The following is a 20715-nucleotide window of genomic DNA, read 5'->3' as shown; positions in this document are numbered from 1 at the left end:
CCCCCTTTTCATTTTCCCAAAAATCAATTCCCAGTAAACATCAGTCAATTCCAAAAGTCTTGAAGGTACTAGACATTGTGGAGATGATTTTGGGAATTAAGCAACATCAAAAAAAAAAATGGAACTAAATTGAAATCATGAATGAAAATTTTAATAATTTTTATGGCTCAAATATTTTTTTCTCAAAAAAAAAAAAAATGCAACATCATTCCAAATTGATGCATAATGGTAGGTAGAGTACTGGTGCAACAGCGATTACCTTTCGAAAAGATGGGCACATCTTCCGTTCGATGTAACTCCCCACTTCCTCGTAATTGTTTATTTATGTAAATATTGATTTCGTGTAAATAGTTTTGTGGGTTTTCTTAAAGCCCTACTCTTCTTTTATCTCCCCCTTTGTTTCACCCTACTTCGCCAACATTTCCACAGAGAGTTGGTTTCATTTGAATAGTGGAATTCGGTAAACACTAGAACGCCTAACTTCAAAAGGTAACCAGCGCTGGAAAGGTGATGGAGAGGTGGCGAGAGGGCGGGGGATAAACAATTTGTACATGCTCTTCTCTATATTGTTGTTTTTTTATTGCCGACATACATGTGTACATACAATTTTTTATCTTTTGGGAACAAATGTATTTGAAAGATGCCGCACAATTGGTGTCTTCTCATAGCAATTTATTGATGATTGCTTCTTTTAGTTTTCTTGTTACACTTGGTTTAATACATGTGTCGTTTGCATTCTGTGTCGTCTTCGTGTCTAATGAATTGGAAACAAGTGAATATAGTTATGTTATTTTAAAAAATTAAATTCTTAGAAAGTAAAAAAAGGAGAGAAAAAATAATTAAATATGATAACTTGACAGGCAGTTCTTTCAGGGGGAAGCTTAAGATGATTCTCTTTAAAATTCTTTCTAAAGAGCTTAAAGATGATTCCTATGAACATTTATACAATTCTTGAAACATTCTTGAAAAAAAGAGAACTTCGACGACAAGAAAGTAGTCCCATTTCACTCTATAGAAATACAGGATGAGATAAAAAAACTGCGAAAAACTTCAGACTGCTGTCATTTCTAAGCCACTCGTCCTACAGCTGTTAAAATTATTCCAGTGACAGCTCATTGTATTGCTTACAAGCGTACAAAAGCATTTTGGTTAGAATTTTCCAGAACAAAAGTCATTCGTAATGGAATTCAAGCGTGATAGTGTAAATTCTTTATATTTGACTAGAAAACCACAAGTGGCTATCGTTAGAGCACTCCAGCATTGAAATGTGAATAAATCTTTTGCGTCTCGTACCAACGCTCGTTACCGTGATACTGGTAGCGTAGCCCGACGTCAAGGAAGTGGAAGGAAAAAACAGCAACATCAGCAGAAATGGTTCGAAAAGTAAAGAAGCGACTTGATCGAAACCCGCGTCGCAGTGGCCGAAAAATGGCTCGTGAGCTGAACATATCGCAATATTCCATTCGGCAAATATTGAAAAATGAGCTCGGGGTAAAGCCATTGAAATTCCAAAAAGTGCAAGAACTTACACCGCAATAGAAAGAAACTAGACTCAAAAGAGCTAAAGAGTTGCTTCGCTTGGCCGAAAGTGCTGGACTGCCGAATTTGGTTTGGATGAGAAAACATTCGTTGTCCAGCAGTTTGTAAACAAACAAAATGATCGTGTTTTCTTGCCAAAGAGGTCAGATGAAAATGTGCACCTTCGGTTGGCCACCAGAACTCAAGTGCCGGCCATGGTGATGGTGTGGGACGCCATAATAGCCGATGGTCGCCTCCGCTCGTATTAATCGAACGTGGCAACAGAATAAATGCCGATTATTATGGCGAAAATATTCTGGAGGGTTTATTAAAGTCTTGGACACGCAAACATTTTGGCCGCAGACCTTGAACATTCCAACAGGCCTCAGCACCATCGCACTCAGCACGCGCCACCCAATAATGGTTAAAAAACGAAGGTTTCTTGCCTCATTTCCAGCTCACAATGGCAACCAAAATCTCCGGATACCAATCCGTTGGACTATTGTGTATGGAGTATTTCGGAAAGCAAGGTTGGCATTAAAAAATACCAAAGTGTCGATCACCTCAAGCAAGCACTTCGCCGGCAATGGGTTAAATTACCGCAGAGCAACATTCGGGCAGCGTGTAACGGTTTCATTGGCCATTTAAAGGCCATAGTTCTTGCCAAAGGTGACCAATTCCATAAAATCTTAACCCATACAACAATTTGATGCTATTTCCTACATTTTTTTCTTTCCTTTAATAAAATATTAAAAAAAATGTAAAATAATGGCATTCGACTTTCTTGCAGTTTTTTATCTTACCCTGTATATATCTCAATTCCAGATACCAACAGAGACCTCAACATCAAATTTTAGGATTTCAACGCTGTTTCTACACTAAATACAAAATTTAGTACTATGTAGTACTTTTCGTACAACTATTGTACACATTTGCAAAACCACCTCCATATCTCAATCACAGAAACAAGCAGAGACCTCAATATCAAATTTCAGGTCTATTCCAATTGCGAATTTAGTACTCCTCAAAACTTTTCGTACAATTATTGAACACATTTTCGAAAATCACTTCCATGAAGAGAGAACCTAATATTAAATTTCAGGTTTCAAACCCTATCTGCTGGCCCAATACTAAATTGTACCAAATGTAGTGGTATTTAGTACTTTTCGCGTACTTTTAGTACATATATCCAAAACCACCTCTACCTACCACCAACAGCGTCCCAATACAAAAGTTAAAAATTCCGACTTCAACTGTTCCAAATTTAATACCAGTCAGTCAGTTATTTTAATACTCTTTTATATACTATATCACTTATATAATTTGCAAAACTCCTCAAATTCTAAATATTTGTTTTTCTATTCTTTCAGATGCCTTCCCATAAATATGGAATTGGGTATATGTAAAACGGAATTACCACCCACGACGAAATTTATGTTGCCCACAACATCACCGTCTGCGTTCTTTGAGAAATCTCATCATTCGTCGCATCAGCTCCACAATCATCATTTGGTGGATACAGCAAATTTTAGTGATATTTTAAATTTTCCCAATAATTATTTATTTAATAAGGCCAACAGCAGCAACAACAATAACATAACAACAAATTGTGATAATACAACAAATTCCACGTCACAATCTCAACTGTCTTCCAATTCCAGCAACACCACCATCAGTACAATGCGTCTAAAAAAGAATCGCAAAGTAACATTTCTTCCCAATCTAATTGAGGTGAGTTTTTTTTTCTGTCTCTTTTAGTTGTTATTTTTTTAAATAAAACTAGGAATTATTTATTAGTCTTTATTTATATATATATGTTTTAATTTATTTTTATGGTCATAGATTTTTATCGAGAGAATGTTTTACGGTTGTTATTGCCAGTCTGATGACCATGTTTTTTTTGTCGTTTTTTTTTTTCTGTTGTTTGTTTTGTTGTAGTAAATTTTTTGTAATTGTCATCACGTTTTCCAGTTAAGGTGCAATTTCCATATTCAACTGACAGTGGTGTTAATCGTTGATTGAAGTGATTGACATTGTCAATAAATGTCGGATTTGTTGGTTGTTCTTTGGGGTTTTTTAATTTAACGATGGTTTAAAGAGAAACTGAGGATATTTCGTAACATGCTTTTAAGTGATGTCCTTGCCTGTAGTGTTCTGATCGTTTATAACAAAGGAATTGCTATTGTATGTCTTAATAGGCTTGTTTAGGACCTATCTTGATCGGCGATTTTAAGGAAATTAAAGGAAATAAGTACACGATTATAGATCTTATAGTCCTTCAAAAAATTTTTTGTCCTTCAATAAAATTATTTTAAACAATTCTAAATATACCTCTGGTAGACCTTCATAAAAATTATTAAAAAAAAAAATCCTCCAAAAAAGTTATAATAGTCCTTCAGAAAAAAATATTAAATATACCTCTATTAAATATACCGCAATTAAACGCCTTAACAAAAAATAATTAATTATTTCTTCATAAAAATTATTATTATTAATTATTATTCTGATAGTTCTTTATAAAAATTATTACTTTTATAGTCGTTAAAAAAAATTATTAAAAAAACCCACGATTATAGTCTGATAGTCCCTTGTATAAAATTATGAACACGCGACGTTAGGTACGAATAATATCTCCGAAATAAACGTTGGCTCCGAAAGTAATTTGGAAAGAATTAGTAAATAAAATTCGTTTAAAATCCAATTTTATGGCTCTGGATGTCCTCTAAAAATATACAGAATGTGAATGAGTAGAGTTAGGATTCATCAAGATAATAAAGGGTCACATTTTTTGCGAAGGTGCAATGTATATGAAAATTTATACCGATAGTACTACAGGGTGAGATGCAAAAACTGCAAAAAACTTCAGACTGCTGTCATGTTTAAGCCACTCGTCCGACAGCTGTTAAAATTATTCCAGTGACAGCTCATTATATTGTTTACAAGCGTACAAAAGCATTTTGGGGTGAATTTTCCAGAAAAAAAGTTATTCGTGATGGAATTTAAGCGTGATAGTGTGATTTCTTTATATTTGGGTGGGAAACCACAAGTGACTATCGTTAGAGCAATGCACATTCAAATCTGAATAAATCTTTTGTGTCTCGAACCATCACTCGTTACCGTGATACTGGTAGCGTAGCCCGACGTCAAGGTAGTGGACGTAAGAAAACAGCAACAACAGCAGAAATGGTTCGAAAAGTAAAGTAGCGACTTGATCGAAACCCGCGTCGCAATGGCCAAAAATGGCTCGTGAGCTGAAATGGCTCCATTCTAAAAATATTGAAAAAATGAGCTCAGGTTGAAGCCATTGAAATTCCAAAAAGTGCAAGAACTTACACCGCAACAGGAAGAAAATATACTATAAAAGAGCTAAAGAATTGCTTCGCTTGGCCGAAAGTGGTGAACTGCCGAATTTTGGTTTTCTCCGATGAGAAAACATTCGTTGTCCAGCAGTTTGTAAACAAACAAAATGATCGTGTTTACTTGCCAAAGAGATCAGCTGAAAATGTGCACCTTCGGTTGACCACTAGAACTCAAGCGCCGCTCGTGGTGATGATGTGGGCCGCCATATTAATCGACCGTGTCATCAGAATAAATACGAATATTGTCTCGAAAATATTCTGGAGGGTTTATAAAAGCCTTGGACAGGCAAACATTTTGGTCGCAGACCTTGGACATTCCAACAGGACTCAGCACGCGCCACCCAAGAATGATTACAAAATGGGGTTCCTCACTTCATTTCCAGCGCACAATGGCCACCAAAATCTCAGGATAACAATCCGTTGGACTATTGTGTCTGGAGTGTTTTGGAAAGCAAGCTTATCGCTAAAAAATACCACCGGGAATGGGCCAAACTACATTCGGGCAGCGTGTGACGGTTTCATTGGCCGTTTGAAGGCCATAATTCGTGCTAAAAGTGAACAATTCGAACAAATTAAAAAAAAATGTAAAAATTATGGCGTTTGACTTTGTTGCATGAAGTGGAATATTCGGTGAACTACCTCTGGTACCTCTCGCATGTTTCACCATTTTACTTTACACTTGTAATGTATTTATCTGACTTATGTATTTATATTCGATATGTTATAGAAATATTGGCCCACTCCTCGGTACCATCCGAATAAAGGGTTAACACTTTAATAATCATAGCGCAAGTCAAAATTTATTTTAACAAACGGACATTGTCGGAAATCATACATCTGTCGACAAAACTGACTGATACTTTCTAACTTGTTATGGTATACTTAGAGACTCACTACGAAATTTAATTTTCGTGGTAAATTTTCTTAATATATAATGGAAACAGAGATTTCTTTTCTTTCGCGACTTATAAGGACATTTGATAAAGAAATAATTTGGCTTTTTGTGGACATCCTTCTTTAATAATGCGTTGTAGTAGAAAAGGAAGCTGTTTTATTACCCAAACGGCGATGCACGTACATTCTATATTGGACTCTATTTTTATACCCTCCACCATAATATGGAGGATATATTACGTTTATCATTACATTTATAACACCTCGAAATATACATTTTAGACTCCAAAATGTATATATACTCTTGATCAGCATAAAATTCTATGTCGATTTAGCGATGTCCTTCCGTCTGTGGAAATCACTCTAGCTTCCGAACGAAATGAAATAGGTTGATACAATTTTACTCAGGACTTTTGGTATTGAAAATGGGTCAACGTGGACCTAACGTTTTGGTATAGCCCCCATATAACGGTACCTACCGATATTCGGTACTTTGATGATTTGAGCGACATTATTCATCGGAATTGTTTCAAATTTGGTGTTTGAAGTTCGGAATGGATACTACAGCCTAAGATAAAAGATTGTCTGTGTAGGTTCACGTCTTCGTATAGCCCCCATATGACGGTACCTCCCGATATTCGGTATTTGGGTAATTTTTACCGACATTATTCACCGGAATTGTTTCAAATTTGGTATTTTAAGTTCATAATGGATATTACAGCCTATGACAGAAAATTGTCTTTGCAGGTCCACGTCTTCGTACAGCCCCCATATAACGGTACCTCTCGATATTCGTTACTTTGATGATTCTGGTGGCATTATTAACCGGTATTGTTTCCAATTTTGAATTTGAAGTTCGTAATAGATACTACAGTCTAAGACAGAAAATTGTTTGTGCTGGTCCACGTCTTCGTACAGCTCCCATATAACGGTACCTCTCGATATTCGGTACTTTGATAATTCTTGCGACATTATTCACCGGAATTGTTTCAAATTTGGTATTTGAAATTCGTAATAGATACTACAGCCTAAGACAGAAAATTGTCTGTGCAGGTCCCCGTCTTCGTATAGCCCACATATAATAGTACCTCCCATTTTCCGTATTTTGTTGAGTTAATCGACATTATTCACCGTAAATGTTCCAAATTTAGGTATTTGAAGTTCGTAATGGATACTACAGCCTATAACAAAAAATTGTTTGTGAATGTCCACGTCTTCGTATAGCCCCAATATAACGGTACTTCCCCATATTCGGTATTTTGGATGATTTAGCTACAATATTCACCGATTTTTTTTAAGTTTCGCATTTGAATATTGTAATGGCTTATGATAAAAATTGCTTGTGCATATCCCGTCGTCGTATAGACCCTAGTATAACGGCTACATTCGGAATTTTTAATAGTTTAAAAGAATTTTTAACGGATTTTATTTTTTTGAAAATTTGTTCTAAATTATGGGGGTATTCAAAAATCGGCCCGGCAGAACTTACATCTTTTTTACTTGTTATAATCTTCTAAGATTATCCTGCAGTAATTAAAAAAATGAAATTTTGTGCGCATAACTCTCGTGAGATGTACAATTATTTTCCATTCCTTATTTGTTTATTAGTCTTTCGATACAAGCTTAATGATAGACAACACAATAGCATAACATCTACTGTAAAAACTTCTTCCAAGATGGTATTCATAAATATCTGTCGGAATACCAACTGCGACTTTCCAACTTGTCACTGTTCTCGGAATCAAATTTGAAGAAAATTTTAGCATCATAGAAATAATCGAGCTCAATTTGAAATAATACTAAACTAAAAACCATTTCAGACTATTTATTGTTCCATCGAACTCAGATGAACGGCAACCCACAACACAACGATTCACTTGCCAAAAAATTGCATTTTCATATGCCTGCCTTTTGCGATGTTCTCACATTAATATTCATTACACACAACCCATAGAAGAATAGATAATTTTTATTTGTTTTTTTGTCATTATATTACTGACGATTTTTTGCATAAAAAATTGTTCAACTACACACACACGTACACTCAACTCCATGGGCCCAATAAAATAGCCTCATGTATTTGTGGGGACAAAGCAACACATGCTGATTGCAAAAAAAAAAACAATGTTTCATATTACTGTCACTAGGGTTGCGAGGGAGGGAGGGATAGAGGGAGGTACGCTGGGAATGAGAAGCAAAAAAGTCAAGCTCCTATAACAATTATAATTAACATATGGAACGCATAAATATAGTGCCGAGGTCCTTATATGGCTTTAAAATAATATGAGCAAAAAAGAGGAGAAGGGCAAGAAAAAAAGAAACGGCGAGCAACGGCCACAATGACACACGATGATAAAGAGAACAAAATGAAACGAAAAAATGATCGATGAAAAAACGAATTTTGATTTCTTCATATAAGGATGTCCATTTGTCTTACGTAAAGATACCCAAGTTGGATTCAACGTCATCTTCTTGGTGTTGAGTCCCTCTTGGTCATTGGTGGACAATGATCAATATGGCTTTGATTTTTTTTGGGAATTGTAATTGAATACCTATGCCACCTTAGACCATAACCATCCGGTAAATTGATATCCAAGGATAAACTTGGCTACTCATTTTTGGGATTTCATTTGGTCTGCTGTTCGTTTTTTTATTTTTTGTGTTTGGAAAGGATAACATATTGTGTCTGGTTGCAAAGTTTTAGAAATTCTCCATTGGCTGTGTGTTTTAAAACCTCTGGAGTTTAGTGAACCTTTCTCTTTTTGTCCAGTTTATGAACCCCATCGACCAATTAAGGTTCAATGCTGTATTCTGTGGTAGTGGCCTAATTGGTAATTTAATCTAGGTTAACAAACTTTTGGACTTTAGTTATTTTAGCAAGACAAAAATGGGAGTCTGTTGCGGTTAAATTACTTCCTTTGAGGGTTCAGTGGAAATGTTGCATCTTTTTTTATTAAAAGTAGACTGTTGCCTTTTTGATATTGAAATTCCAACAACTTTTAGACTGATTTCTATGATGACTGAGGTGGCTAAATTATACACAATTTTTATAAGAGCATGATATTCAAGGACTTCGATAGTTTGTTCACGAATATTGTGAAGGAAGTTTTCAGTCTACGATTCGGGGGTCTGTAAACTAGGGAAAGTTTGGGACGGAATAATGTAGCCTGTTTCTCAGGGAATTTAATATTTCGCGTATCATAATATATTACTACCAACTGGCGGTGTTCTCTGATATGTTTTCGAAACGACCCAAAAGAAAGTATAATTCGAATGAGTCCTTCAAGAACACAAAGGATCGCTATCAGAGCACATATTTGCTAATTTTCTGCTCGAAGAATGGGAGTTTTTTACGGTGTCTACTCCTCAGTATTTTGTTTTGTGTGGGAGTACTCCTGTTTGAAAAAATTGGAGCGAGAGTAGAATCGCTCAAAACGGAGAGAGTTTTATCTAAGAGTGAAAATGAGTGGAAAAAGCGGAAAAATACACAAACACACAAATACAACACCGGTATAACAAAAACTAAAAGAGTGCTCGGTAAGAGTAGAATCTGCTCGATTTTGAACGAATTTTGCTCCCACTCAAAACCAAGGAAAATATGCAAACTCATATTCGAGCAACATCAAAAAATTGAGTTGCTTTTTTTTCTGTTTCGCTCGAGAAGGTCCGTGAAAGAAGAAGAACTCCGGTAGAATATCTATCTATAGAAGACCTACAAAGTTTTGCTTGCTCTGAAGAAGATCTCCGGTAAAATTTCAGAAGAGGTATTCGATCTATAGAAGACCTACAGAAAAGGTCTTCGGTCTATGAATAGAAAAGCTCTAAATATTAGAAGACTTTCTAGATGCCTTTTGTGAACAAAGCCTTGCAGAATTTACTCTTTGTCTCCAAAATGGCTACTATATATAGAAGACTTCCTTAATATTGAAGACATACAGAACATTTTATTAAAGAAGGAAGAAGTTTGAAAGGTCTCTTCTAAAACATAGAGATTAGCAAAAGATCTTTAGAAAGACTCTCTGAATAGAAGACCTACAAAGACTTCTATTAGGGAAGTTCTCCAAAAGATCCTCTTAAGGAAAGATATAAGACATCTATATTGTACAGAAATTTATTTTTTAGATAGAAGACCTTCTGAAGTTCTCCAAAAGAAATTCTTTAAGTAGCAGAGCTTCTTGAGAAAATAAAATAATAAAATACTTTCAGAAGGACAAAAAATTTCAAAAGGCCGTATATTGAGGAAGAGCTCAAATAAGTCTTTTTCAAAAGATCCTCTACGTGTAGAAGTATCTTCAGAAGATCTTTAAAAAATAGTCTAACTACAGGGTGAGATGAAAAAACTGCAATCAATTTCAGACTGTTGTCATTTCTATGCACTCGTCCGACAGTTGTTAAAATCATTCCAGTGACAGTACGCCCATTTTGGTGAGAATTTTCCAGAAAAAAGTTATTCGTGATGGAATACAAGCGTGACAGTGGGATTTCTTTATATTTGGCTGGAAAACCACAAGTGGCTATTGTTAGAGCACTCCAGCATTAAATGTGAATGTGTCTCGTACTATCGCTCGTTACCGTGATACTGATAGCGTATCCCGACTTCAAGTAGGTGGACGGAAGAAAACAGCAACATCAGCAGAAATGGTTCGAAACGTAAAGAAGCGACTTGATCGAAACCCGCGTCGCAGTGGCCCAAAAATGGCTCGTGAGCTGAAGAGATCTCAATATTCCATTCGGAAAATATTGCAATATGTGCTTACCCCAAAAAATGCAAGAGCTTAAACCGCAACAGAAAGAAAATAGACTCATAATAGCTAAAGAGTAGCTTCGTCTGGCAGAAAGTGGTGAACTGCCGAATTTGGTTTTCTCCGATGAGAAAACATTTGTTGTCCAGCAGTTTGTATACAAACAAAATGATCGTGTTTACTTGCCAAAGAGGTCAGCTGAATATGTGCACCTTCGGTCATGGTGATGGTGTGGGCCGCCATAACAGCCGATGGTCGCTCTCCGCTTGTATCAATCGACCGTGGCATCTGAATAAATGCCGAATATTAAGCCTTGGGCATACAAACATTTTGGCTGCAGACCTTAGACATTCCAACAGGACTCAGCACCATCGCACTCGCTTCATTGCGCACAATGGCCACCAAAATCTCCGCATACCAATCTATTGGACTTTTGTGTTTGAAGTATTTTGGAAAGCAAGCTTGGCACTAAAAAATACCCAAGTGTGGATCACTTTAAGCAAACGCTTCGCCGGGAATGGGCCAAAATACCGCAGAGCAAAATTTGGGCAGCGTGTGACGGTTTTGTTGGCCGTTTGAAGGCCATAATTCGTGCCAAAGGTGACCAATTCGAACCAATATAAACTTATTCTAAAATTTGATGCTATTTGCTTTTATTCAATAAAATTAAAAAAAAAGATTAAAAATGATGGCGTTTGACTTCGTTGCAGTTTTTTTTATTTCACCCTGTACTTACATCTAATCTCCATCAAAGCCTCCATCGTCATCATTTTCTAAATCTAAGTCAACAACTCGTAAAAATGTCATAAATTACTATTTATAACTGTCAGAGATTATCATCATCATCTTCGTCCATTATCATCTGCCCCAATGGACTTGGACTAGCCAAACAATTTGTGTTTCACTTCGGCGGAGTGTTAAAAAATATTGAATTTGTTTATACTTTTTTCACTTGAACATAGACTCGGTTCTATCACCATGAGTGAGTGATTCGACTGGATCGCATATTCATACATGCAAATGAGTTTTCCTTTGGTTGTCGTTCTTGTCAATTCGACAATAACTACAAAAAAAAAAAAAAAAAAATCAAGCAAAAGGCGGACCATCTATAAAAAATACAGAATGTGATACACTTTTACCCAATTAAATAGATGAGTGTAACAAACGTTCTTGTATGTTTGTCTTTATGTATGGGTGCATGTACGCTTGTCTGACATACAATGCAACAACGGTCATTTCGTATGATCCATGAGTAAGACTGGAAATATGAGGCTCCAAGTCTGGCGGGAATCTATGAAAAGGGAAACAGTGGTTCCACAACACTAGAGATATATATTTTTTAAAGAAAATCAGAGAGTGTTTATTAGTCCTATGATCAAAATATGCCTTGGAAAAATATCCGGATTAGATTCTAACTTCGTTACGATGTGACATTTGTATCAGACCTAGGTTAAATGTGAAAACGGGTAATATCGCTCCACTCCTTCGGGTACCCTGCCCATAAATGGTCAAATCGTTGAATGATCATTACTCTGATAAAAGGCAAAAGGATTACACTTTGTCGGTCTAAATTTTTATACCCACGGTCATATGGTTAGAAAGGATATACAGGGTAAAAAACTGCAACAGAGTGAAACGCCATAATTTTTACATTTTTTTAAAATTTTATTGAATGAAAGCAAAAAATGTCGGAAATAGCATCAAATTTCAGAATAAGTTTCGATTTGTTTGAATTGGTCACCTTTGGCATGAATTATGGCCTTCAAACGGCCAATAAAACCGTCACACGCTGCCCGAATGTTGCTCTTCGGGATTTTGGACCATCCCCGGCGAAGCGCTTGCTTGGGGTGATCGACACTTTGATATGTTTTAGTGTCAACCTTGCTTTCCAAAATACCCCAGACACAATAGTCCAACGGATTTGTATCCGGAGATTTTGGTGGCCATTGTGCGCTGGAAATGAAGCGAGGAATCTTATTTTCTAACCATTCTTGGGTGCTGCGTGCTGAGTGCGATGGTGCTGAGTCCTGTTGGAATGTCTAAGGTCTGCAGCCAAAATGTTTGTATGCCCAAGGCTTTAATACACCTTCCAGAATATTTTCGAGATAATATTCGGTATTTATTCTGATACCACGGTCGATTAATACGAGCGGAGAGCGACCATCGGCTGTTATGGCGGCCCACACCATCACCATGGCCGGCGCTTGAGTTCTGGTGGCCAACCGAAGGTGCACATATTCAGCTAAGCTCTTTGGCAAGTAAACACGATCATTTTGTTTGTATACAAACTGCTGGACAACGAATGTTTTCTCATCGGCGAAAACCAAATTTGACAGTTCCCCACTTTCGGCCAAGCGAAGTAACTCATTACCTTTTGAGTCTATTTTCTTTCTGTAGCGGTGTAAGTTCTTGCACTTTTGGAATTTCAATGGCTTTACCCCGAGCTCATTTTTCAATATTTGCCGAATGGAATATTGCGATATGTTCAGCTCACGGGCCATTTTTCGGCCACGCCGATTTCGATCAAGTCGCTTCTTTACTTTTCGTACCATTTCTGCTGATGTTGCTGTTTTTTTCCGTCCACTTCGGGCTGCGCTACCAGTATCACGGTAACGGGCGATGGTACGAGACACAAAAGATTTATTCACATTTAAACGCTGGAGTGCTCTACCGATAGCCACTTCTTGTTTTCCAGCCAAATATAAAGAAATCACACTATCACGCATTCTGGAGGTCGAAGTCGACCACCTTTTCAAAGCATATGGTATATAGAATATTTTTTTGAATTGGGTTTTGTAACTACTGTTCCTTATTTCGTTTCGAAACTCATTTAATATTCTTCGCCACGTTGATCAGAACATCAAACGCATTGAGTGTAAGAGTTCATCTGGGTTGAGAGCTGATAGAATTGTTCCGATTCTCAGTCTGATAAACATCACAGCAGCAGCATCCAACTGAAAAAAAGAACTATCAACACATTGAGAATTTTATGAGCCATTTTGTGGAGGAGTTGAAAGGGGGTATCTCAATGAAGATAGGTAGCCCATATGCTTGATGTTGTGTGTGTTTTTTTTTTACGTAGAGGGCGGACAGTCATAGACGACCGACTGCGGCTGACATTCATGACTTTTTATTATTTGGGGGGACTTAAATTCAATTGTATCTTTGACTTGTTTAATATTGTGGATGGATGGTTGGATGAATGAATGAATGAATGAGTGAGTGAGCGAGCGACTGTCATTGTATATGTTTCCCATAATAGATGTTTGTTTATATGTTGGAATGACAGAAATAAATGAGCGTTTGTGTGTGTGTAGAGTCCCCCAATTGTTTTTTTGACTATAAGGGGTTGATGTGACAGAAAACGTACTTTTTGTCCATAGATGAATGGCTTGTCAGGAATCCTCATCTATTTTACAGCTAAATCGTGCTGATGATAATGTTGATGTCTTTCCTTATTGTTGTTGTTGTTGTTGTTCGTGTTGATTTTTGGGGGTAATATTGGGCACACAACAAGTCTGCTAACGATCTTGTCATTTATTATGATAATGGAGGTCAAAATAGTCAAATAAATGTTTCACAAATATCACAATTATCAATTCAATAAACAAATAATGAAATGGGTATTCTTGGGTCTCTTTCTTCCCTTTTCGCTTTTTGTTGTTTTGCATGTTTATTTTGTTTGAAATTTCTATTCCCCTTTTGTTTTGTCAAGGTCTAGATGTGGTTTGAAAGAAACATAAACATTGGTTCTGGCAATATTTTAATGTTTGCTGAGATTTATGTTTTGATTTTGAGAATGGATCATCGGATTGATTTGACAAATGGAGAGGAGGACTGAGAATATAAAAATGTTTAGACCGTGGGTGAAATACTTACAAACTTTTAATAGAATATACAGGGTGAGATAAAAAACACTGCAACAAAGTCAAACGCCATATTTTTCCCTTTTTTTAATTTTATTGAATGAAAGCAAAAAAGTCGGAAATAGCAACAAATTTTAGTTTAGATTTGCTCGATTTGGTCACCTTTGGCACGAATTATGACCTTCAAACGGCCAATGAAACCGTCAGACACTGCCTAAATGTTGCTCTGCGGTATTTTGGCCGGCGAAGCCCTTGCTTGAGGTGATCGACAATTTGGTATTTGCCAACCTTGCTTTCCAAAATACTCCAGACACAATAGTCCAACGGATTGGTATCCGGGGATTTTGGTGACCATTGTGCGCTGAAAGTGAAGCGATAAACCTCATTTTGTAACCATTTTTGGGTGGCGCGTGCGATGATGCTGAGTCCGGTTGGAATGTCTAAGGTCTGCGGCCAAAATATTTGCATTTTCAAGGCTTTAATACACCCTCCAGAATATTTTCGCGATAATATTCGGCATTTATTCTGATGCCACGGTCGATTAATACAAACGGAGAGCGACCATCGGCTGTTATGGTGGCCCACACCATCACTATGGCCGGCGCTTGAGTTCTGGTGGCCAGCCGAAGGTGCACATTTTCAGTTGACCTCTTTGGCAAGTAAACACGATCATTTTGTTTGTTTACAAACTGCTGGACAACGAATGTTTCCACATCGGAGAAAACCAAATTCGGCAGTTCACCACTTGCGGCCAAGCGAAGCAACTTTTTAGCTCTTGCGGTGTAAATTCTTGCATTTTTTAGAATTTCAATATTTGCCGAATGGTATATATATGTATATATGTTCAGCCATTCTCTACGAGCCATTGCGACGCGGGTTTCGATCAAATAGCTTTTTTACTTTTCAAACAATTTCTTCTGATGTTTTCTTCCGTCCACATCCTCGACATTTAAATGCTGGAGACAAATATAAAGAAATCGGACTATCACGCTTGAATTCCATCACAAATAACTTTTGTTCTGGAAAATTCTTACAAAAATGCTGTCACTGTAATAATTTTAACAGCTGTCAGACGAATGGCTTAGAAATGACAGCAGTCTGAAGTTTGTTGAAGTTTTTTCATCTCACCCTGTATTCTTGATTGATGTAAAATCCTAAGACGATTTAGCTATGTCCTCCCGTCGATAGTTCGATAGACACCGCATTGAGATTTGGAATTATATCTAGAATGATTGGTATTGAAAATAGGCTACATATGTCCACCTTTTACTATGACCCTTATATAACGGTATCTCCCGACTTTCCATATTATGAATTTACATTCTTCGTTTTCTTTTTTTTTTCTTATAGAGCAAAAATATATTCATCAAAGAGGAACCACTAGATGGTTTGAAGGATTTGCCACCGCCCATATGCAGTATATCGGATATCTCAGATCATGAGGCGTCATTAGGTAAGTCTAATAGATTTTCTTTTTCTTTCCCAATAAAAATCTCAGACCAAATTCTATTTTTTTCCTTTCCAACACTATTTTTATTGAAATCATTTTAAATATAAAAACGTTGTGCCTTACTTTGTGATAACATTCGAATCTACAAAAGTAGCATTGTTTTTGAAAACAATTAAAAATACAACGGTAGAACATATACAAATGAACGATATCAGACAGCGCCAGCTTTTTTGCTGTTAGGGGGTGCCACATTCACTCTACGTCGCTGCAGTATCTGCTTGATTTGGCTAACAAAGGTTACATTTTTAGAGCAGGGGTATTAGGTAGGGTTGTGGGTATGTCAGAAGTTCTTGGAATTCCATGTTGTTATATTTTTGCACGCGCAATTTCTAATTAAGTCAAATATCGTCAAATGAAAAAAAAGAATAACATTATCAGGCAAAATCAATGAAGGAAAGGTGTGTGGTACCTAAGGGTGGTCGCTCAATAAGTTAAAGGAAAAAGTGTTAAAAGGAGAAATAGAAAAGGAACAATAGAAGACCTCAAGCTCTTCTATCAGGCAATATAAACCTCTTATGTCGACTGCGGAAGACCTCAAGTTCTTGTATAGGCCAGTAGAAGACCTCAAGCTCTTCTATAAGCCAATAGAAGACGTCAGGTTCTTCTACGGACAGTAGAAGACCTCAGTTTCTTCTATCTGGCAATAGAAGGCCTCAAGCTCTTCTATCGGGCAATAGAAGACCTCAAGCTTTTCCACGGACAATTGAAGACCTCTGGCTCTTCTACGGGCTGTAGAAGACATCAAGCTCTTCTATCGACAGCGGAAGACTTCAAGCTCTTCCATTGACAATAGAAAACCTCAAGCCTTCTATCGACAATAGAAGACATCAAGCTCTTCCATTGACAATAGAAAACCTTAAGCCTTCAATCGACAATAGAAGACATCAAGCTCTTCTATTCTATTGTCTGCCCTAAGAAATTCCGTAATTTGCCAATCTCCCTCTTATAAATGAATAATTCAGCAGGTATTTATCATTGAAGCTTTGCCTTCGTTTCTTTTTTTACTTCGTTGTTGGTTCAAAATAAAACACAACTATATAGAAAAGTATAAACAATTTCAATCGAATATTTCATTACACTCTGTCTTTAGTTGCTGTTGTTGTTGTTTTTGGTGTATCAACCAAACACACAGAATAAAGACAAAACTCTGCGACACTAAATAACGCCAGTGAGCGGTGATAAGATAAGGAAAAAGGCGACAGATATTTTTGTTATTCACATTTTTCTGTTTTTTGTTCTCTCTGCGCCAATGAAAAAGAGTTTGCGTGTTATGACATTTGTGGGAGAGGAATACCCTGTGACCTTCTACATTTTGGGTAATGGTGTAATTTCTAAAAATTAAGATATATTGAATTTTTCAAAGAGCCTTGTTGGGATGCTGAAATTTGAAAATTTTGGATAAAAATGTTCGAGTTCTAGATTATTTGTCGAACATACAAGACTCCCAATTCATCTATGGACAATAGAAGACCTCGAACTCTTCTATGGACCATAGAAGACATTCAGCTCATCCATCGGCCATAGAAGACCTACAGCTCATCTATCCATAGAACCATAGCCCATAGAAGACCTTCAGCTCATATATGGACCATAGAAGACCTTCTGCTCATATACGGACCATAGAAGACCCTCTGCTCATATATGGACCATAGAAGACCTTCTGCTCATATATGGACCATAGAAGACCCTCTGCTCATATATGGACCATAGAAGACCTTTTGCTCATATATGGACCATAGAAGACCCTCTGCTCATCTATGGGCCATAGAAGACCTTCAGCTCATCTATCCATAGAACCATAGACCATAGAAGACTTTCAATTCCTCTATGGACCATAGAAGACCTTCAGCTCCTCTATGGACCATAGAAGACCTTCAGCTCCTCTATGGACCATAGAAGACCTTCAGCTCCTCTATGGACCATAGAAGACCTTCAGCTCCTCAATGGACCATAGAAGACCTTCAGCTCCTCAATGGACCATAGAAGACCTTCAGGTCCTCAATGGACCATAGAAGACCTTCAGGTCCTCAATGGACCATAGAAGACCTTCAGCTCCTCAATGGATCATAGAAGACCTTCAGCAGCTCCTCTATGGACCATAGAAGACCTTCAGCAGCTCCTCTATGGACCATAGAAGACCTTCAACAGCTCCTCTATAGACCATAGAAGGCCTTCAGCAGCTCCTCTATAGACCATAGAAGACCTTCAGCAGCTCCTCTATGGACCATAAAAGACCTTCAGCAGCTCCTCTATGGACCATAAAAGACCTTCAGCAGCTCCTCTATGGACCATAGAAGACCTTCAGCTCATATATGGACCATAGAAGACCTTCTGCTCATATATGGACCATAGAAGACCCTCTGCTCATCTATGGGCCATAGAAGACCTTCAGCTCATCTATCCATAGAACCATAGACCATAGAAGACTTTCAATTCCTCTATGGACCATAGAAGACCTTCAGCTCCTCTATGGACCATAGAAGACCTTCAGCTCCTCTATGGACCATAGAAGACCTTCAGCTCCTCTATGGACCATAGAAGACCTTCAGCTCCTCTATGGACCATAGAAGACCTTCAGCTCCTCTATGGACCATAGAAGACCTTCAGCTCCTCAATGGACCATAGAAGACCTTCAGCTCCTCAATGGACCATAGAAGACCTTCAGGTCCTCAATGGACCATAGAAGACCTTCAGGTCCTCAATGGACCATAGAAGACCTTCAGCTCCTCAATGGATCATAGAAGACCTTCAGCAGCTCCTCTATGGACCATAGAAGACCTTCAGCAGCTCCTCTATGGACCATAGAAGACCTTCAACAGCTCCTCTATAGACCATAGAAGGCCTTCAGCAGCTCCTCTATAGACCATAGAAGACCTTCAGCAGCTCCTCTATGGACCATAAAAGACCTTCAGCAGCTCCTCTATGGACCATAGAAGACCTTCAGCAGCTCCTCTATAGACCAGGTCCTCAATGGACCATAGAAGACCTTCAGGTCCTCAATGGACCATAGAAGACCTTCTGCTCCTCAATGGATCATAGAAGACCTTCAGCAGCAGAAGACCTTCAGCAGCTCCTCTATGGACCATAGAAGACCTTCAGCAGCTCCTCTATGGACCATAGAAGACCTTCAGCAGCTCCTCTATGGACCATAGAAGACCTTCAGCAGCTCCTCTATGGACCATAGAAGACCTTCAGCAGCTCCTCTATGGACCATAGAAGACCTTCAGCAGCTCCTCTATGGACCATAGAAGACCTTCAGCAGCTCCTCTATGGACCATAGAAGACCTTCAGCAGCTCCTCTATGGACCATAGAAGACCTTCAGCAGCTCCTCTAAGGACCATAGAAGACCTTCAGCAGCTCCTCTATGGACCATAGAAGACCTTCAGCAGCTCCTATATGGACCATAGAAGACCTTCAGCAGCTCCTCTATGGACCATAGAAGACCTTCAGCAGCTCCTTTATGGACCATAGAAGACTTTCAGCAGCTCCTCTATGGACCATAGAAGACCTCCAGCTCTTTTGTATACCATAGAAGACCTCCAACTCATCTATGGACCTTAACTCCCCAATGGATCATGGGAGACCTCCTGTTCTATAGATCTTCGAACATCTCCATATTTTCAGTGGACCATAAAAGACATTCAGCACCTCTGTAGACCAGAGGCATCAAAATATTGTATAGACCACAGAAGACCTTAAATTATTTTATGGTATGGTCCATAAACTCAGGGCCACTAGAGAGCCTCTAAGGAAGAAGTTTGTTTTTAATTCTCCAAAAATATATAATTTCTTATATATACATATAGTGCATGACAGCCAATCTGTAAAAAAATATGAAGTTTTCTGTAACCTGTCAACCAATCCAAGCCATCATTCATTCATTCTAAAATCATCAAAATTTCATATGCAAAATGCACAACATATGCTGTTGAGTGGTTGAGGAATGCCTATTTGGCCGGCGGGTGGTCATCGAATTATGGGAACGTGGCGGTCACCAATATTCTTTTCAATTCTTTTTTCCCTTCAGTTCGTTTTGCCATTCGCTGGAGGCACCAAATGATTAGCCATGTTTTCAATTGAATCAAAAAATATTCACAGATTTGTTTTCATGGATATTTCTTTGAGTTCGTTCGTATAAATTTTCATCAAATAAAAGTCACGTCGTTTATTTCCGGTCAAATAACCAACCAACCAGCAACAAAAACAACAATTCAATAACAACGTCCATATCAAACAAATAAAATATGTAGGAAAAAAAACAATATGATGATGAACAAATCACAAAAGAGCAAATACAACAAAAATATGCCCGCGCCTAGAGAACCTTATTTGCATGCCGGCCCATAAGGAGCTCTAAGTGGCTGTCAGCAAAAAGTAAAAAAAAAACAACAAAACCTAAACACCAGCGCTATTTTGTTTTTGTTGCAGGATTCCTCCGCGTGTGTATGCAACTTCTAGTCTTAAGTGTTGCAGTTGTTGGGCCAACCGACTATCCCAAACAAACAGTAGTGGGATAGACAGCCGGCAGGCAAAGTTGCAACTCCTCCAAATGTGCATTGGCGGCATTCATGTTTTTATTGCTACTTTATTTGTTGTTTTTCTCTATTCGACTTGTCTTCTTCGTTTTTTTTTTCGCAGCACCCCCATAACAACTCCAACCCTTCGCCCAGTTTTGTTGCCATACTTCCATCCTCCTTCCTCCTTATCGTATAATGCGACCATTTGTAACCATATTGTAATTTATTTGGTATCTTTAAGTTTTTTTGTTTGTTTTGATTTTTGCGTTTTTTGTTGTTGTGCCTTCTTGTCCCGCTGCGAGAGCCTC

The 20715-nt window shown here is 37.8% G+C and overlaps 1 protein-coding gene across 1 annotated transcript in view; it reads left to right on the top strand.

Moving 5' to 3' along the window:
• LOC101896131 (ETS-like protein pointed) overlaps positions 1-20715 on the top strand; it is a 303468-nt gene that overhangs the window by 32830 nt on the left and 249923 nt on the right. Inside the window, exons 2-3 of the mRNA XM_059132240.1 lie at positions 2889-3249; positions 15730-15832. Of these exons, the coding sequence (XP_058988223.1) occupies positions 2905-3249; positions 15730-15832 (448 nt within the window). The 5' untranslated portion in view covers positions 2889-2904. The remainder of the gene's footprint in view (positions 1-2888; positions 3250-15729; positions 15833-20715) is intronic.

Source organism: Musca domestica, unplaced genomic scaffold (assembly GCF_030504385.1).
Source record: "Musca domestica strain aabys unplaced genomic scaffold, Musca_domestica.polishedcontigs.V.1.1 117, whole genome shotgun sequence".
NCBI classification, from domain to species: Eukaryota; Metazoa; Arthropoda; class Insecta; order Diptera; family Muscidae; genus Musca; species Musca domestica.
This window is presented reverse-complemented; position numbering and strand designations above follow the sequence as displayed.